General features: G+C 36.6%; 1 protein-coding gene across 1 annotated transcript in view; it reads left to right on the top strand.

Moving 5' to 3' along the window:
• MAP3K15 (mitogen-activated protein kinase kinase kinase 15) overlaps positions 1-20,397 on the top strand; it is an 80,606-nt gene that overhangs the window by 41,170 nt on the left and 19,039 nt on the right. Inside the window, exons 6-14 of the mRNA XM_054655139.2 lie at positions 272-378; positions 8,534-8,704; positions 9,557-9,669; positions 10,612-10,771; positions 11,381-11,531; positions 11,937-12,044; positions 13,371-13,420; positions 16,356-16,451; positions 17,881-17,968. Of these exons, the coding sequence (XP_054511114.2) occupies positions 272-378; positions 8,534-8,704; positions 9,557-9,669; positions 10,612-10,771; positions 11,381-11,531; positions 11,937-12,044; positions 13,371-13,420; positions 16,356-16,451; positions 17,881-17,968 (1,044 nt within the window). The remainder of the gene's footprint in view (positions 1-271; positions 379-8,533; positions 8,705-9,556; positions 9,670-10,611; positions 10,772-11,380; positions 11,532-11,936; positions 12,045-13,370; positions 13,421-16,355; positions 16,452-17,880; positions 17,969-20,397) is intronic.

Raw genomic sequence — 20,397 nt, forward strand, 5'->3', positions numbered from 1 at the left:
CTTTACTGGTGCTGGGAGAGTAATTGATCACACTGGCTATGGGGATTCAGTAGTTTGGGGATCATGGTGAAGAAGAGGCAAGCACTGACATGGGCAGACAAAATCCTCTGTGTTGCTACGCAGCCTTCCTGGCTGTTTCTCTTAGGAGCAGTCCCCTGAGAAGCTGTGATACCGTACATGTGATCATGATACGTTTTAGCTTAGTGATGCTTCCCTCCTTTCAGTTTATTCTACTTCAATCCTTTTTATTGTTTTTTTAATTTCACCCCAGGACTATGATGCTATGGTGAAGCTGGTAGAAACACTGGAAATGCTTCCTACCTGTGACCTGGCTGATCAACACAACATCAAGTTTCATTATGCTTTTGCATTGAATCGGTGAGGGTGATTGATTGAAGTTGTTTCACTTTAGTGCTGTTCCGTAGGGGCTTATATGTAAATTTATAGTGCAGATAATATCAAATTCCCTTCCCTTTCTGCACACATTCATCACAGTCATCTCTCCTTAATACCATACTTACTGTGCACCAGGACAGTGTGTAACTTTTGAAATTGTCATTTTCCAACAACCATTGTTTTGTCAACAACTCGGAGACAGTGGATCTGTTCCAAAGCCCACCTGACTAATTGCAGAAGACTCCAGTGATACCAAGGGGTTCTTGGTCAGTCTGAGATTGTTTAATCTAAGTCACTGATTATTCTGAATGTCTTCAAATGTTTAGGGTGATAGAGTTATGAGTGATTTATTAAAGTAATAGGTAAAAAGCACTGCTTGATCCATGAATACACATTCATGATAAAGTTTCCTTGGAAGGCTGGATGGTCATCAGGACCTGCAGGCATATAATTTCTTTAGGAAACACTGAAATATTATTGAACTCTTCTAGTTAGGTACAGATTTTTGTAGTACCTGTGTATAATAACTACTCCTTTTCTAAAGAATTTACATTAAGATTGTCAGAGAAAATAGATCTTGTGTAAATGAAATCCCATTTAATAATAAAAGTAACTGGCTAGATGGAATCCACATACTAATTAAGGATTGGTACCTAGCTAACTAAAGCTAAACTAAATTAGCCAGCTGATTGTGAATTAGCTAACTAAAAATCACCATTGGATAACATCAGGATGGCATAAATCAAAGAGATTAAGAACTTAATAATAGATCTGGAAATGCAGTTCCTATGGCATTTTCTGGAAAATGGTAATAAATCTGGTCCTATCTGACAGTTTAATCAGACACAAGAGAAAACACTAAACTGTTGCTCATAAAAATACTGCATATGGATTTAGCCCTATTTTTCAGAACTTTTAAAAATTATTTCAGGAATTTGACTCAAAATGTTTAAATTTGCCAGTAAGAATAATGCTAGAATCATGCTTTGTCCTTAGGAAATGTCCTAATATAATCAGTTTTTAAAACTTTTTCATTTAGATGTGCATAACAAAATTGGCAAGCTCCTTTACTGTCTTGGTCTTCAAATTCTTTGTATTTTGAGCAGCATGTGAAATCCCTGCCATTAAATCTTCTGTTTTGACAATGCCAATAGCACCCTGGTAAGAGAAGATAAAATTAATTGCTCATGAACTTGCTTTGCCTGTCAACAGCTTTCATTAAAATGATTATTAGCCCCATCCAGCATGATGCTCCTTGTTTTCTTTTGGGAGCTATTTAGGCATTTCTATAGAAAAGGTTTTTCAGAAATAAATGACTGGTTTTTCATTGGTAAGAATGCAGAATTTAGCTTTTACAGATGTTTTTGACTTCTTCAAACAAAGTAATGGACAAAACTCAAAAGCTGAGACTTAAACATTTTTTAACAAGTCCACTTAGTTCAAAATGACCCCTAAAATGTTGCATTTAGCATCTTACTTGAATGAAAATTTTGAATCCCTAATTTTGTCTGTTTTAAAAACAAATTATTTTTAGTGATTTCTATCAGAAGCTACCTTTATAATAAAGAATTGTATTTTCAGTTCATATTCTATTAATTTCAACACACAGAACACTATTAATGTTGATAAGTACAGCTGATTGAGCCCACCAGGAAAACAATACATCATATGCAGAACAGAATTAGCAGCTGTAAGAATATGTGACCCTGCAGAATGTTAATGTGTGCTTAATTTCATAAAAAAGTGTACTAGAACTGTGATCCAGAGAGAGTAATTAGTTTATTTCTTGGACTCTGTAACTGAGTTCTCCTGGCCGTTAGTGTCGCTTGCATTGTCAAGTCAGAGTAACTCTGGTGCTGCACAGATCCAGCACCATGGCAGGAGGGGCTGCAGGGCTGGTTCTGGGCACCCCAGCGCTCTGCTGCTTCAGCAGCTGGGCACAAGCCCAGCCTGCAGCACAGCTGTGTGCAGCTCCAGGTTAACAAGTAGTGCTCAGGCAAGGGACAGCCATGTTTCACTTTAGGTTCTGTGCCATTCCAGCCTAGCTGCATGTCCTTTGCCCAGAGCCAGCCTGTGTCTGATTTGTCTTGGATCATAGCAAAGCAAGGCTGGGCCTCACTGGTGGGTACTGAGCAGATAGGTACTGTCATCTGTAGGGCAGGCAGACACTTCCATGCTGATTTCTGGAGCCCTGATTCATGTAGCAGGTGTTTAAGCACAGCCCCTCTCCTAGATTGCTGTCTTCCTCTCTGGCTGCCTGAAAGCATCTTGGATTTGTCATCTCTCCTGTCTGTTATCAGAGGCTAACAATGGATGTTTGCAGTGGCAGGCTTGTGCTTGTTTCCAAGCCTGGGCAATCTGAATATATCACCATCCCTGGGTGATGGAGCAAAGGGCTATTGCTTCTCCAGTGTCTTAAGCTAAATAATTTGGATGTAACGTAGGAGCAGAGCAGACTTTGCTCCCTTCTGTACAGACACAGGCTGGTTTAAGACATTGTTCCTTGTTGCCTCCTAGCTGAGATATAAGTCTAATTGTATCTTAATTTAGACCTCTTTAGATATAAGTTCAGTCCAAATGTGCAACATGAGTATTTTCAATATTTGTATTCACAGCTGGGGTATGAAGTAAGATGCTGTGCAATTGAGGGCTGGGTGTTCCAGATGTGGATGGCTGTTTGTTTCAGTCCATGGTACACCTTGCCTGGGAGGCAAGCACTGTGTAAGGAGTACTTAAGACCAATTAAATTTTCTAATTGGTCTTACTTACCAGAGCTGGAGTTATAATGTCCTGGAAACTTGCAAAGAGTCCCAAGGGTATGCCAAAATCTGTTCCAAACAGAGTAGACTTCAAAACCAAACCCAGTCCTGGCATGAGGCCAGAACTGTGAAAATTTTAGTCTCTTTCCAGAGCACTTCTATCTTCCTTTATATTAAAGATGAGGACAGCTGCAGTCACTATTATTTAACTCAGCATGCTGTGTTTTAACGAGCAACATATTCCAGTACCATAATAAAAGAGGGCAATTAACAAGTGAAGGATGTAATAGGGTGCAAGTAGAAAATCACTAGTAATTGTGAATAATACTAGTAATTGTGAATAATAGTAGCCACTGAAAATTGTTCCCATTGTTAAGCACTAGGGTATTTAAAATGTTCTGTTCTGTGATTACTCAAATTTAGTAAAAAAACATGTTGTGGGCCTCCTCCTTTTACATGCCTGGCTTTCATGAAGTACCTGGGGTGTATATGAGGGAGGGAAAAAAGCTAGTTTTTTTGTCATATCTGTTTGGAGGCTTGCAAATTTAGTTCTTGTCAAAGCCTAATTTAGGGTCTTGTTGTCCTCATTCACTGTTTCAAATATTGAAGATTCTACAAGCAAATTACATCTTCAGTGAAATATATCTTAACTCAAAAAATTATTTTCTGGTTTTAAATGAGAATGCAAGTGTACTAACTCTTTAAAATGAGTTCTCATACTTCTTAATAATTAAGATTTTTTTAAAAGTTTTTGCTGTCATTAAGACATGGAATGAAAAAGAAAGCAAATGTTTATTCCTTTGAGAAAATACTTTCCATTAATACAAGAGTTTTTTGTCATATATAGTCTTCTCCATCTAGCTAGATTGAAGCAAACCATACAGGGGAAGATGTGAACAAAAAGCTGAGAAAAATAATTACACTACCTGTTACCAACAGAGTGAGCTAATTCTTGTCTCAGTGAAAAACACACTGTTCCTGTTGACTTTTTTGGGCAAAGGCCTGGTTCACTGAGTGTAGTTCTGGCTCTGTAACCATGCCAATTCTTTAAAGCTGGTAAAACCAGTTTCTGAAGCAGGAAGATTTTTTTTTTTGGTTTAGGAGTATTTAAAACTAGGTCTCCTTATAAAGACTAGAGTGTAGAGAAAGATTCACCGTCAAGAAGATGGATTTGGAGAGCAAGAAAGGAGCTATGATATCAAAGAGAAAGGAAAAAACCTACCTTTTTTTAATTTTTTTTTTAACTATGTGTTCCAGGTGAGATGCTGTGATAGGAGTTTGTTGCCCTACAGAATAATTCAGGGAGGTAAAGGAGGAGTAGATAGTTGGATAAGACAGGGAGACAGATGCAAGAGGCTTGTGTAGACCAGGGAGGTGAGAAGATTGCTTCTGTGATGGAAGGAGCATGGTAGGGTCTGCAGACAGATAAACCACGTGGCAGAACTGCAGTGAGCAAGCTGGCAAACTGGCAAGTGCATCAGCCAGCAGTTTCTGGAGGATTTGGTTTTGCTGTCAGACAAAACCAAACTGGCAGCAGAACACTGACATGAATTCTGAGGAAGTGATTAGAGGCTATAAAGGTACCCAGCAGGACAGCTTTTGTTTTAAGAAAAAAAAATCCTATGTAGCCATTTCTGTCAGAAAAACCTTAGTTTGTTGAAGATTCAGAAACAATTCTGTATCATTGATCATTCCCTCAATTTGAATTTTTTCCCCTAATCCTAATAGTTTAGTTTCCTTTTTAAATAAAGCTTAAAACTGTGCACAGTACTGACAATTAATGTGCTGGGTATTTGTAAAAGGCATCACAATTTTTTGTTTTTAATTTTTATTCCTTGATCATTTCCTTTTAGTTCCTAGAATTGTGCTTGGGGAGACTTGGCAGTGTTTTATTGAGCACTAGGATATTTTCATAATTGCCCTAGTTTTTGGAAGTAACTTGCAGATCTCTTTCTTAACTGGCAGCAGATTCTGCTGCTGTCATGTTCAGATAACGTAGATTCATTTTCTCTGTTTGGTTTCTCTGCAAGTTCTCACAAGGTAACAACTGCAGTAAGAGATTAAAATGTGCTAACGAAGAAACCAGTAAGAAAAAAAAAGGAGTTGTATGAAACACTTACCAAGACCTATGGGGTTTTTTAATATAGTTTCTCAATAAATTGTAGTAGTACTCCTTTTTCTTACCTCATTGACCATTAAAACTATATTTTGAAAAAATTTTCAGAGTGTGAGTAGTGATTCTAAAAACTGTGCCCCCTAAACCCCAAAAATATATGAAAAGTAGCTTATATTTTCACTGAGTGTGTATGCAAACTTCTTTAAGGTAGGACATATCTTCTTCCAGATGTGAAGAGTTTAACAGATTGTGTGTTGAAGAGCACCATTGAAAAATGCCAATTTCAAAATTCTATTTCATTCCTAAAGTTGACTTGTTTGTGTGATACCATGAGGGACATTGTTTCAGTGCAAGATGGCCTGGAAGCACCAAGGAGCAGTAAAATTACCTGGTAGGGTCATTTTTGTAGCTGCCTACTAAGATTCTGCTCTAGCTTATAAAACTTCATATTCAGGGGATGTACTTTGCAAGTCTTACCTGTTGTACCAAGTTAATCCATAAAGAGAACATTTTCTGCCTTCCTTCTCATGCCTGTGCATCATCATATACAGTATTTTGGCTTTCCCTGTTCAGAGGGGCTGTGGCATCTCCATCCTTGGAGGTTTAATAGATTTAGCTTTTCAGACACAGCCAGGCCTGCTATGATCTAGTGCTGGGCCATGGACCTGCTGTGAGAGGAGGATTCTATTAGATGACCTCCAGCAGTCCTTTATGACAGGATTTTTTGTGATTTGTTCTAGTGTGGCTTTAAATGGGGTCTGGGGAGCATGGGGAAGCTAACATAGTTGAGATTGGTTTAAAAAAAATAGAAGTCAGTGCTAAGCCTTAATGGCTTAAGGTAATCTCTTCTACTCTATTGATAACACCACAGATCTCTGTCAAGGCACCTTGAAACAAATTATGAGCTGTCAGGCATGCAGACCTGACAAAGTGTGGGGTCTGAAATAAGAAATGAAAACCTATCTTGGTCAAGCATAACAGTTTCCGCATATTATCCAATAGAATATTTTCATACTGACTTCAGAAAACTTGCTTGGAGCTTATGTGATCTTTCAGGTTGTTTGGGTGTTTTTCTTTGTTTTCCCCCTCTTTTTTGGGATTCAGAAGCTGATAACTTCCTAAATTTGTAAATTATTATAATTGGTGTATGGGTTTTGTATTATCCAATGGGCATTGAATTCTGCTGCAGTGAAAAACAGGGTCTAATATAAAGATACCTAAACTGATTATTATTTAATTATATCCTGTTAGATGAGTGCATGCTTGTCATGTGCTAAATTTTGTTGTGTTTAATTATTTTTAACAATATTTTTTTCCGTATAAGAGAGAGAGATCTTTCATTTTAAGGTCTTTAGTACAGTGTTTATTTAGAGCTTGGTCGTCTGTAACAATCTCCTAGTATTGTATTTGGTGTGTACAGGTTCATCCTTTGATGACCAGGGATGTTAAATCTGCACAATGTCCCATTTTAAGCAGTGTCTTGCTTTGTTCATTGTATTTCTTCTTTAATTATACTTTTCTCAATCAGTACCTAACACCTCTTTATATCAACATTAATAAATAACCTATTTCACAGAAGGCAGACTTGAGAAAGCAGTGATTTTTAGATTTTCTGTTTCCATACTGAAGTGGAACGTAAGGTTTTAGTTGTGCATTTCTTGTGTTTTCAGGAAGAGCACAGAACACATGCCAGCTTTTGTGATCACTATATACAAGACCAGGGAACTACTGGACTTTAATATCAGGGCTTAATTTTGTTCTAAGCTCTGTTTACTCAATTTTCTGTGCTTTAGTGTTAACAACAGTGAAACTTGGGTACTCCTAGTGAAAGAATCTGGTTTGTCCAGAAGAGGTTTGGTTAGAGCATGCTGACCTGGGCAATGGATTTACAGTTTTTACCTCCTGTTTATTTCTTGTAAAACTGAAAAAGATACCAAATTTTTCCTTGTGTGCTTATTAGAGAAGACCAATATTTATTTCAGAGCAGTTAATCTGAAGAAAAAAGGCTTTAAAAATATTCAAGTACTTGATGTGAAAGTTTATGCTCTGCCAGTGACATCAAAGGCAGGATAAAGCCTTAACAACCAGCTACAAAGCTGTTTAATCTTATTAGATGTTCTCCATCACCTAATATGCACAGAAGCCTGAATTTTGCTACAGATGTGCTGTTACTGGTCTTACTGCATCAGCTGGTTACCTAAGGAACAGAGCCCCTTTACAATAAATATTAATCATTTTGGGGCATGCAAGTAATACATTTACCAGAAACCATTATCTGCTACTGGTATTGCTGACAAAGTAGTGATAGTCCTTGTAGGCCTGTTCATGGATACCTAGGTGGGGATTGGAAAATTGTAAACAGTTCTAAAAAGGGGTTGGTAAATATTTTAACTCTCTCTGGTGATGGAAAAAAGTGTTGAAAAGGCTATTAAACTCTTCATCTGTGTTTGCATTACTCTTGCAAATAGACATTGTTGTTTGTTCTAAGTGACTTTTTGCAGTGAATATTGAGTTCTGAACTTAGAAAAACAGCAAGGTAAATGGAGGCCAAAATTCTGACTGTTTAATAATAATAAGGAATGGAAATGTTATTTAATCACCATTTTCTTATTAACACAGTTCTTAAATGTTTGTCAAAACATGCTGTATCACAGCTGTTTGTTTTCCAAATCCTTTTGCAATCTGAAGAATTTTAATTAAGAAATACAGTTCAATTTCACCCTTCTATTCTTGTTGGAGTTCAAAGGCTCCATATTGAGCTCTGTCATTCTCTTGAATAAGATTGGATTGACCTGGCTTCTCCTGCAATCAGTTGGTATTTCCTGGTATTGTTTCTGGATTCTCTGGATACAAGATTACAAATCTTGGACATAGCTGAATGATCTGTCACACAGAATGCTGAAAATGGCCATTTTTGTTAAGTGTTGTCAGGAATGAGCACTAAACAGGCACTTTTTTCTTACTGCAGGATGTTCAGGGTGTGCTTGTGTACACAGGAAGGAATCAAATTAGATGGCAGATTTTTGTCAAAGAGGAGTTCTGGGTTTGCTTCAGTTCTTATGTGAGCTACACATAGAGACCAATGACAGGAGACTGAATTTGGGTTTTATCAGTCAACCAACAATCATGCATCAGTCTAAACAAAGTCAAGTGTGTGTATGATGGATGGATTGTGGGAGAGATGAGGGATACTGTTCTCCCATCTTGCAGTTACTGTTTCAGGTCTGAACTCATTTATATTATTCTCTGTATTTGATTTCAGAAGAAATAATGCAGGTGACAGAGAGAAGGCACTACAAGTTATGCTTCAAGTCCTGCAGACGTGTGATCACCCTGCTCCAGACATGTTTTGCTTATGTGGGAGGATCTACAAGGATATGTTTCTTGATTCTGACTGTAAAGATACCAATAGTCGAGATCATTCCATTGAATGGTAACAGAAAAAAAAACCAAACAAAAACACCAAAAAAATCTGTTTAAAAGCATTTTTAGACTTTTAACTTCTGGATATGAAAAGCAGGGCTGTAATAATTAGAAGATCAGTTTTTCTACTTATCTGTGTTTTTCAGGGTCCTGTTTGAATAAGTGGTTTACTGAGCATCAGATCTTTGTATATGTATTTCCTTGCTTCTCTTTATAAACGATCCTGGAAATTGAATGATGCACCTTATTGGGAGGGATGTTGACTAACCTGTGTCTTTATTGAGGAAATATATAATTGATGTGTCTTAAGGCCAAAATGAAGTACAAATGAGATCATGGGGTTATGTTAGTCCTCTGTGCAAGGATGGTTTCCATTGTGGATCCCCAGGAAATGCAGTGGTCTACTGGTGATAAACAGTGTTATAAATTTTCTTAAGACATTAATGCATGCATATGCACACAGGCTCTCACAGACATACTGTTCATATAGGTGTGTTTGTATAATCATACTGCTGAGTACAATAATAATTTAGCAATGTGGGTTTGAACTGTAATTGTGCAATATTCTCTCCCACCCCCTCTTTTCCCCACCATGCAACATGGGTGGGGAGCAGTGAACTTGCAAGCTTCAGGTGGATCTCTTGATCCTGCACCAGCTACTGGCAGGCACTCAGCCTGTGTCAGCTGTGTCTCAGTTACCTTTAATGAATATGAAGCTTTAAAACAAAGGGTTTGAGGCCATCGGTGCCAGCTAGTCATATAATCCTTACAGTAAATCAATACCTTAAAATACCTGTCAAAACTTTGCAATATTTCAGTTCTTCTAAACAATGAGATTTGAGTTCTTGACTCTTCTCTGCAGGTATCGCAAAGGATTTGAACTCCAGCCAACTCTCTATTCTGGAATTAACCTTGCAGTTTTGCTGCTTGTTGCAGGACAACAGTTTGAAAGCTCAATGGAACTGAGAAAAATAGGTAAATAGCCACACAGTGCCACAGACAGGTTTTCAGCTTCTCTCCCTGTGAAGAAAACAAAGTACTTACAGTGATGGGTTGCATAGAGACAAGGGTGGTTAAGGCTTTTTTGTGGTGGGTCCTGGATGGCAGCCTAAAGCACAGGGATCTCAAAAGCACATTTTCCTTCTGGCTGCCTTGGAGCAGCTTTCTGGCAGCTTTCTGGTATCATGGCCCATGTAAAGGGACCCAGAGATTGGAGAACAACAAAGAACCAACTTCAGCACCATCTGTAAACTGCCTTTGCTGCACCACAGAGATTATCCCATTGCAGAACCAACAGGGCACAAAAACAGGAAGAGACAGTGTGGCCCAGTTCTCCTCAGGAATGCCAGGAAAGGGTTTCTGTTGTCACTGAGTTGAGAGATCCACAAGAATTATTGCCTGGAAGGACCTACCAGGGGAGTTACTTGTCTACCTAGAGATATGCAGATCTTCCTAGGGAGATGATAGCTGAACATTATATTTGGAATCTGGTCTTGCCTGAAATGCATATTTGAGCCTTAAATGTTGAGTGCAAACATGGCTTTAAGTTATTTCTCTGACCCTGCTCTGAGGTGGACTTGTTTGAACCTCTAGCCATGGATCTCTTGCAGTAAATGCAGATGAGGACACAGATTTGTGCATCTTACACTGAGAATCAAGAGGCAGATAGCCCAGACAGGAGGTAAAAGAGGTTTTTCAGCCCTGTGTCATGGGGGTTCTTCACTGGAGGTGTGATTTGCAGATCCTTCCTCTGTATTGTGCAATGTTATTTTCTGGGGAAAACTTACTCCTCTTTATTTTCATCAGTAATGCTTAATCAAGTCTTAAATTAGTCTTTTACTGATAAACTTACCAGTAAAAAACACAAAAGAGTGTTTTAGTGATAGAAAATTGTGGTTTCCAATTGAAATTTTACAGGTGTACGGTTAAACAGTTTATTGGGAAGAAAAGGAAGCCTAGAAAAAATGAACAATTACTGGGATGTGGGACAGTTCTTCAGCGTGAGCATGCTGGCAAATGATGTTGGTAAAGCAGTACAAGCAGCAGAGAAGCTTTTTAAGCTGAAACCTCCAGTGTGGTATGTGGTAGAAGGCTGTTGCTCAAGCACTAAACTATGGGGAAATACAGAAATTTAAAAAATCTTGCAGTCACATGGATAACTTGATTGGATTTTTCCATCTTAGATTGTTTGCAACTCTTAGTTTATGCTATGTTCTTTTATTATGAGAAGGAAGGGGGAAGGTGAAAAATTAGGTTCTCCAACATTGTCAGTTATATCCCATTGAAGCATGTATTTTATAAGAAAGCGCTTGGATATTAGTAATGACTCCTTGTGAAGTAATCTTGAAAAATTATGAAACCATTGTTTTCAGAGTTAAGATAGCTGCTGCTTCCTTCCACCATCTTCTAGTTCATCATATCCTGTCTAATCCCCATGTAACTACTTGTGTAACCATACCCATTTGCAAAAAGCTATTGTTCATGAACATTCATGTGAGCTTGTGACTCAAGGCTTTGTCTAAACTTGCTATTCTTTCCAGAAATCTGTAAAAATCAACACTACCATTTCCATTGTGGTAGCTTTTAAAACACATTTCATTTTGGATGTCTAAGTCAGTGAAGTGGTTTTAGAATCTGGTTGAATTTTGTTTTCTCTCTGTTAACTCACTAATTCGATACATTCTAGGTACTTGAAATCATTAGTTCAGAATCTGATGTTAATTCAGCGTTTCAAGAAACTCACCATAGAACATTCTCCTAAACAAGAAAGATTGACTTTCTGGCTAGATATAATTTTTGAGGCAACGAAAGAAACAACTAATGGACTGAGATTTCCAGTAAGATATTATGTCCAAACAAGTTTTGTATGTTTTATGTTTCTGGATAGGATATTACAAGAATTGGAAGACTCTAAACATAATACTTAAAAATTTAACTGCCTGTTGTTTCACTGCATGAACCAAACCCCTGTACTTTCTTAATCTTTATGCTATAAAAAAATTAACCCAGCAACCTAAAAGCATTCTAAGAAATACTTGTAAGTCCCCTATAACAAATTGTGATACTGCTATTCTGTTGTTCATAAGAACACAGACTATTCCTGCCTTGCCTTGGCCTCCTGTCTCCCTTGAAAATTTTTTAGGTCTTACTTCAAAATTACCTTTTGTTTATATCTGAGCATCTGAAGATACTGTAGTGTATTAGCTACTGGTTTCTTAAGGAAAAATGCTCTTTGTCTTCAGGTTTTGGTGATAGAACCAACTAAAGTCTACCAGCCTGCCTATGTTTCAATCAACAGTGAAGCAGATGAGAGCTCTCTGTCTTTGTGGCATGTCTCTCCCCCTGAAATGGTAAAAGTGTCAGCAAGTTTGTTAAATGTACTGATTCATTTTACATAAAGTAGTTGTTTACATGTAGACTTTGGAGCACTTTACAATAATTTAAAATTTGCTACATTTCTGTGAAGCCCAAGCCTCAGCATCTCTTGTGCAGATACAAAAGTTGACATTTTACAGAGAAAATAAAAGGAGTGACTATGATTAGAAATCAAATGGTTCTGATGTCACTCAGATTTAACTTTTCTTGACCATGTCTCTTAGAAGTGTTATTTGGTCTGCTCATAATATTTCTCATTTGAATTCTGTGAGTTTAGTTAAAATGCAGGTCAAAGATTAAAAGTAAAGATAAAGCCCAGAATTGTGTTCAATGTTTTAGGCATTTTAAACTTTTACAACTGTAATATTTGAAACTAGAAAAAATGGCCTGTGACAAGTAAGTGTCAAGAAATAAAATATTTGGTGTCTTGGATTATTGGATAGGGAACAGGGGATTAAGAAAGGAGTAGGCACAGTTATGGACAGTGTCAGCTATTAAAAATGAGAAATAATTTGAGTTTCACATTGAAAGACTTGAAATCCTATTTTGCTACACTTTCTTCATATTAGAACAACATAGATGGAGAATAGACCAAAAGCATAGAGACAAAGTGTGGAAAAGAAGCATGTTGGAGCAGGACAAGACCACATAATTACCTGGATCTGTGAACAGTTTTTCCTGTATATTTTTCTACTTCACTGTTTCAGGTGAATGTGTCTGACACAACTTTGCTTTGTGGAACAAATTTTTGGTGCATATCTGACATTGCTAAACAAAATCCAGCTCATAGCTATAATTGGATTTATGGAGGGCTGCAGTCCTAGAGACAGGCTGTCCTTCCTCTGTTTTGCCTCCAGTGTGTTCCCTGGGCCAAAGCTGTTGGCTCAAAACCTCTTAGGGAGACTGGTGAATTTGCCTTTCCTTGGAGCCTAGATAAGAGTGGCACATGGTCTGCTCCATGTTTAATGTGAAACGTAGATGTATTGCATCAAAACATAATATTTGGTAAATTGTGCTGTGCAACTTATTCTTCAGGTTGAATTTACATGAGGAAATGTGGCCTTTGCTTCTACCCTGTGCCATTTATATTCATTTTTTCTTCAAAATGAAGTAAAATAGCAATGTATTTACCCAGGTATTAATCTTATTGCAAAATATGGGAGCGAGGGGGAAGAAAGAAAGAGAGAGAAAGAAGGAAAGAGAGAGACATGTTGGAAAACCTTTATTTTCCTTACCTGTGACTTTGTTTTCAGTATTAAGTCATTAAACTGCAGTTGATTTTATCTATTTGTTCTTTACAGAAACAGATTCATGAATGGAATTTTACAGCTTCTTCCATTAGGGGAATAAGGTTGGTACGTTAGTAAGCAGTTCAGTGTCTTTTTGTATGTGTTTTATGTTTCCCATAAGTGCAAAATCTGGATTCTACCTTAAATCTCTCTCTTTCAATGGCCTGTTATAAAAGCTTGTTCTGTCCAGCCTGCCTTGAAATGTCACAAAGGGGTTTTCCTTTCCATGCATGGGCAGAGCTGTACATTTCTCATAGGAACACTCAAATCTGAGAGGGTTATTGGGTGTCTGTATTCTCTGGTAGACTTTAGTTTTCCATTTTGTAACTGATTTTTGTAGATTTTTCTAAATGTTTCACTGAAGTTATTGCCATCTCTGCATTTGAAAACATGGAGGGCAGAAGGAAAGAAGGGCCCTTAGTGCTTCTTGCTTCCTTCCATAAGTGAAAGAAGACTTTGTTTTCCTTTAAGTAAATGAACCCATAGTATCTGTTTTCTGTTTGGAATTCAGAAATGCTGCAGATATGGCTTTATTTAAATACCTGCTAGCTAAAACTTGAATTATTAGAGAACTAATAAATGAGGCATAGATGTAGTTTTTGCTAAGGACAGAAAATAATTCTTAAGCTGTAAGTAGACTACTAGGGGAGTTTCTCAAGGACTTAGAGCAATGAAAACACTAGTCATAAGTAAATGGGTCAAAACATTAGTTCCAAAAAAGATCAGAATATTATATAGAAAGAACAGTATTGTTCTGAAAACTGAAAGGATAGAAAATATTCACATTTGGTGTTAATAATTGCAAAATGCATGACTACATTTAGAAAGTAGATTATGTATGTTAAGTTGGGCTGCTTTGCTGCTGAAAGGGTGAGAGACAGAAAACCAGGAGAGGAAAAACAATTAAACCTATCTCTTCTCTGAATTATGCAGACTGCAGCTAAGAACCAGAGGAACTGGTAGTTCAGGGAACAGTACAGGGAACACCAGGTGGGCTTTTGCCTTCTCTCTGAGCTCCTGAGTCTCTACACTGTGGATCTGGCCTTCCTAGGGACATCAATGGCTGTTGTCTGGGGCCATTTGTGTGACTGCGTAAGCTTAAGTGACAAACCTTCTGATTCAAGAGCAAGAAGAAATTCAGATACCTAGTGGGTTTTGTAGTTCTGAAAGGAGAGGACTTCTTTGGTCTTGACTAAGAGTGCCTCAAGTTTTAGGTCCCAGGTTTGCCTTCCCTGAACTTGCATAATTTGCCTAAGCAAGTAAGCTCAGTGAAGAAGTATTTCTCTGAGTAATATGAGAGGTAGTTGAAAACCTAAAACCTAAAATTTGAACATAAATTCTATCATAGATTCAGTCTTTTCTTCTAAAAAAAAAAAAAAAAGAACAGGCTTTAGTTTAAATTAATTTTACATGGTATTTTATTCTGTTACTCCAATGCAATGTGAATTACTGAAGTCTGTGGAACTGATTGAGAATAATTCAGCATAAAGTTTCTGTACCACATTAATTACCTTCAGTCAACACAATGCACAGAAATTAATCTTTAAGAAAGATAACTTTAATCAAAAGGAAGCAAGCAATTAATTTCATTTGCTTTGATTTTTATTCACTGCAGAGTGATTAAAAATTCACTGTATTACAAAGCTCAAAGAGGCAATCTTTTTTAAATTTATTAGAGTTATATGTTTGCTTTGTATGTGACAACTTCAAATTACTATACTTTTGAAATTGCATTCCTTAAAAAAAATTGTGGTCTCAGTTAAAATACACTCTATCAAAACTCTTAAACTGTATTCATACTAACCAGTTCATCTTATATACCCCATATGTGACAATGTTTATAATGCAGTATTGTTACTTAGATACTGCCTTGTCTGTCCTATATTTCCCCCTGCAAGAGTCACCTTGCTTTGTCTCTTAGTTCTCAAGTCTGATATGTGCTTGTCTGACTTATTAGACTGGAAATTGCTATACTAAATGAAACTGAAGAATGGCATAGTTATTATTTTCACATATTTTTAGAAAAGTTTTCAGGCAAAATTCGGATTTTTTTGAACTTTTTTGAGGTAGCCCTTAATGGTGCTTCAACAGGCAACATCAATTGGTTATGTAACATGGGCAACTTTGCTGTGTGCTGTCATGTATTTTAAGTAACTGGCTCAGCAGAAGATATGCAAAATAGAAGAGTTTGACTGAACAGATCAGGCAAGAATCTAAGAAATTTTGTTAACTTAAGGCACAAAAATACCTTAAGAAGCCTAACAACTTGGGATTATGTAGCAAAATACTTCAGTGCAAATGGTTGGTGTAAGAGGTTAATTCTTAGATTTATTTTCATATTGATACTGTGTTTTATGGCATTTCAATTTTTGCTTCAGTGCATTTATATGGGATATATATGACACTGACACAACACAATATGCAATAAATAATCCCTTTTTCAGAATTATTGCTGCAATTTGGAGTAAATACTGGTCATCCCAAAACTAGTTTATCAGTTTTAAGGCCGTAAAAAGCATAGACTGAGAAGGATCTGTTACACTGTTAGTATTTCCCAGTTCAGTTTTTTTGTAGAAGCAATGGAATTATAAAAGTACTTTTCAATCATTAAGGAAAGGTTATCTTTTAAAAGCTAAATTAGTGTCAGAACAATTCACTTTCCATTGAGGTGTCATCAAGTACCAAGGAATCTGATGGAATTGTGCAGAAGCAGAAGTGGAGATGAGCAACAAACCAACCTCAACACAAGTCAGTATTTTACCAAAGTAAGCAGCAGCTTATTTATCACAATGAAGGTAGGATTATAGAATATATAAATAAGCTGAAAACTTCTAGTTATAAGGAGAATATATATAATTACATACTGCTTCTCTGAGGTAATTAACTGTGAAAATATATTTCTTAAGTGTTCATCATTAAAAAAAAAAATCTCCTCATTGCCCTATTTCTTACAATAGTTATATTCAAAATAATGTTTTCCTAATGTGAATTTTACAGCATTTCCAAGTTCGATGAACGATGTTGTTTTCTTTATGTCCATGATAACTATGATGACTTTCAAATCTACTTTTCTACAGAAAACCAATGTAGTAGGTAAGTTCAGTTTGTGTGGGTGTTGCATGCCTCATCTGTATCCTCAATAAAATCGATTTCGTAAAGATTGAAAACCAATATTTTTGCTTGAGAAACAGATGATTTATGTCTTCATTTATTTTTTCTTGATGAAGAAGCAATGTAAACTCAGTGATGCTTAAGGTGATTAGAGCACCCATTATACTTCCTGTATGATTCTGGTTAGTTTATCTCCAAATCATTATGTCTGAAAAAAGCTTAACCAGTTTAATCTAAATTACAGCTATTATCTTATTTTTCCTTATCTTGGCCATGTCATGTAAGGTGCTCCATTGTTTCATATTCCTTTTTGTGTCTGTTCAGTTTGATTTAAATAAGAATATCTAAGTGTAACATGAAATTCTAACTTATACTGTGTCAGAGATCCGTGTTACCAATTGTACCTGTAGTTAAATGTTTTCTGATGATCTGTTGTCTCTAAAAAGTAAGCAGGCTAACTGAATTTTAGGCCTAAATCTTTACAGACTAAATTCTCCCTTAGGACTGGTAGTTGCAAATACACCTTCTGAATGGTGTAGGAGGGAGTTGTTAATACACTTAGGTTTTGGAGCATAATGGTACATTCACTATTTCTTGCAATAATTACTACTTATGTATTACATGGAATAAACTCAGGTTAAAAAAAAATTACTAGCTTTGCAATGTGCATTGCATAAAAGATAGGAAATACTAAAATTAATGTTACCTCCTCAGCCCTAATTTGGCAGTGCAATTTGTGTCTCATGAAACATGGCCACATTTTTCATGCCAGATTCAGTGTGCTACAGGAGTCAGATCAGGAGATGTCTCTGTTATTTAATGAATGAGATGTATGAAATGAAATTATTAATATTTTTTAAAAATTTAAGTAATTGTTAACAATTTCTTATAGAATTTGGAAAAAAAAAATGGCTCAGGCAGGGAACTACAGGAAAAAATATTATTGGATTTAAGTATCTCCACCCCAGAGAACTAGAAATTAGTTAAAACTCTGTTCTTCTAGCTACATTACTACTTTTATACTTTTGGCTTTCTGAATGCCTGACAAAAAGCTACAACATCTGATTTTCTGAAATACTGAGTAATCACACTTGCAGCCAAACATGTACTGAAAAAGTATTTGAGTTGAATCTACCAAGATTTTACTATGCAATTGCAAAAACAAGCAACTGTCAGGTTCTGCTACAGCAAACATAATAATTTTATAAATAATGAGGCTTTTCAGTTGTGTTTGATGTTCTTCATCATTTAAAATGGGGTAAATATGGAGAAAGTCAGTAATGAAAGCAAGCTGTGAACATGCTAGTCAGTTTATTAGCTTGAAAGCAATGCCCAGCTTGCAAGAATCTGTTTAATCTGCTTCCAAAAGGGTATTCTTCTTTGATCCTGTCCTTTGTATTTCTTTTTTTAGATTCTGTGGTTTAGTGAAAGAAATTTTGTCTGATGCAGTTGGTAGTACTTTGGAACTAGAAGGAGAAATAGATGGAGACACATTAGAGGTATGTCAAGGATAAAAGATCTGAGAACTCTGAAACTTGTTCTCAGTCGTCCCTGCACTTTCATATTGGTAAAATAGAAAGATAAACAGCATTTTAACTTCTTAATTGTATATGCAATTTAAATTCTTTCAAAATTATTTGTACATGAGATTTGCATTCATTTGAAAAAACACCTTTTTTATGAAGGGGTTCTGTTACTACTGTAAACTGCATAAATCCTTAATGAAATATGTTACTGTGCTTGTATTCTCTTATAAACCATGTATAGATAAGAATCAACTGTTATCAGCTGGCTCAAGTGCATAAAAAAGATAAAATATTAAATAAATAACAAAAAAAGCCATTACAAAGGTACTTTAGTTTTTCTGCCTGGTACTTGATACCATTACTACTCCAAGTAATTTTATTTGACAGGCTTCTGTCCCAGAGATATTGCAGGTATTTAGGATCAGGTTAATACACTGTACTTTTTTCTTATCACTGTAACATCCACGTTAGGAATCCAGTAGCTGTAGACTTTCTTTCTAATTAGTACAGAGAGAAAAAAGGAAAAGCAACTAACTTGGAAAGGGTTATTCACATGTCATGTGGCCTCAGGTTGGGATAGTTGAATCCATGTCTTCATAAGAGAAAGTGACTCATAGCAGATGTCCACATTAAATACATAACCCTGTATTTATTATTCTTCTTTTTATTTGTTTTGAAATTTGAAAAGCCACCGTAGAAGGTAGGTTGTAAGTTTTATTTGTGGAGAAGCAAATTTAATCAATCAATTAATGAGCATGGAAACCCTCCTGTGGCTTGTTTGAGCTGGGCATCTTCCTCATTGTGTCTCATTCCAGCAATTCTCTTAGGCCAACCATTCAGAGCAGCTGTTCATGGTAGTGAGCCTTGTAGGACTTGAGACTTCAGGGGACAAAAAAGAAAATATAGAAAACTCTGCTGTACTGCTAAATATAGTTTCATAAAGTGGGAAAGATGAGTTTTTGCACTGGGGTTTGTTTGGCCACAGAATTCTTTCCTCGAGCGGAAAGGACAAATCTGCACATCTGTTAAGCCCAGTTTAATACATCCATCTGTGGTCCTGACACAGCTTCAGGGCTCTGCCTTGGTACAGACAGGGTATTAACCATAGCTGCAGATCTTTATATTACATAATTATGTACTCAGCTAATAGCAGGGCTATCTCCATACAACACAGTCTGTTCAGCTGTGTAACAGTCTCTCAGAGGATGTGAGCTCATCATGGCTTGAGCCTTTTAAAAACTAAACTGAACAAATCACTTGACAATGCATAGCAGGAAGCAATCCTGCATGAATGAATGACACATGGAGATGTGACTACAGAAATTAATTTTAATTCTTTATATCATACTACCTATCTTGAAGTTTTCACAGTTGTCACCTTGTACTTATTGTCTTAGTTTATGACAGTGAAACAGAAATCAAGACTTCTGAAGGAGAGAAATAATTAGTTTAGTGTGTAAATGAAGAAAGACACTTAATGCCTTTCTGCAGCTTGATATTTTGCATTTAAGAAGTGACAATGATGAGAATGCAGCTTTATGTGGTCTTGATGGGCTCTACTAATACAGAGAAAACAGTTCTTACTGTTAATAAAACAGTTCTTTATATTTGGGGAAGAGGAAGAAATAACCTCCTGCAAAGTCTGGGGCAAGAAAATCTAATTTCAGTCAGAATCCTTAAGAGCATGTTGTCTTTAGGAGTTGTATATTTTACGTATAAGCTGCAGTCTAATTTTACAGCTGGCAAGTATTTTGAAGGAGTGTGAATGTTGCAGTTCCTTCAGCCTTGGGGTATTCACTTCCATATATTGATAAGAAGTTCCTATCACTTTAAGAATACCTGCTGTACCCCAGTTGGATAATCTAGAGAACACTCTGCCTTACAGAAGGTCAGATATGAACACTTGTTTACTTGTACCTACTGGTTGGATTTCACAGCCAGTGGATCACTTATTCACATTTTTGGCAACCAACAGTGGTTTATTCAATATTTGTAGCTGTTGGGACGAGAAGAGGTAAATGTAAAGTGACATCAAGTATATACAAGTCTATTAAACTGTCTACTAACTAGCACTGAACTCTAAATACCAACAGTTTTCATGTATCATGGGACCCAGACTGGAGAACATAGATTTCTCCACGGTAATTAAAGGGTTGGCTTAGGACCAGTGTGTTGCAGATGGGGTTGCTGTCAATCCTAAATTCTGCAATGTGACTGCTGTCTTTTTTTTTGCACAGTTTTATGTCATATGATAGCTGTGAAAGCTGGATGTGCTCCTACCAAAGAACCTGGCAACTTTTGCATATGGCGTTTTGGGTCAGTTATGCCTATCGTGTAACGAGATTATGTTGTGAACCGTGAAGTGCTGAAATGTGGTAAATGGAGCTGTGCTAAAGCTGTGC

This window comes from Agelaius phoeniceus, chromosome 2 (genome assembly GCF_051311805.1).
Source record: "Agelaius phoeniceus isolate bAgePho1 chromosome 2, bAgePho1.hap1, whole genome shotgun sequence".
Classification (NCBI taxonomy): Eukaryota; Metazoa; Chordata; class Aves; order Passeriformes; family Icteridae; genus Agelaius; species Agelaius phoeniceus.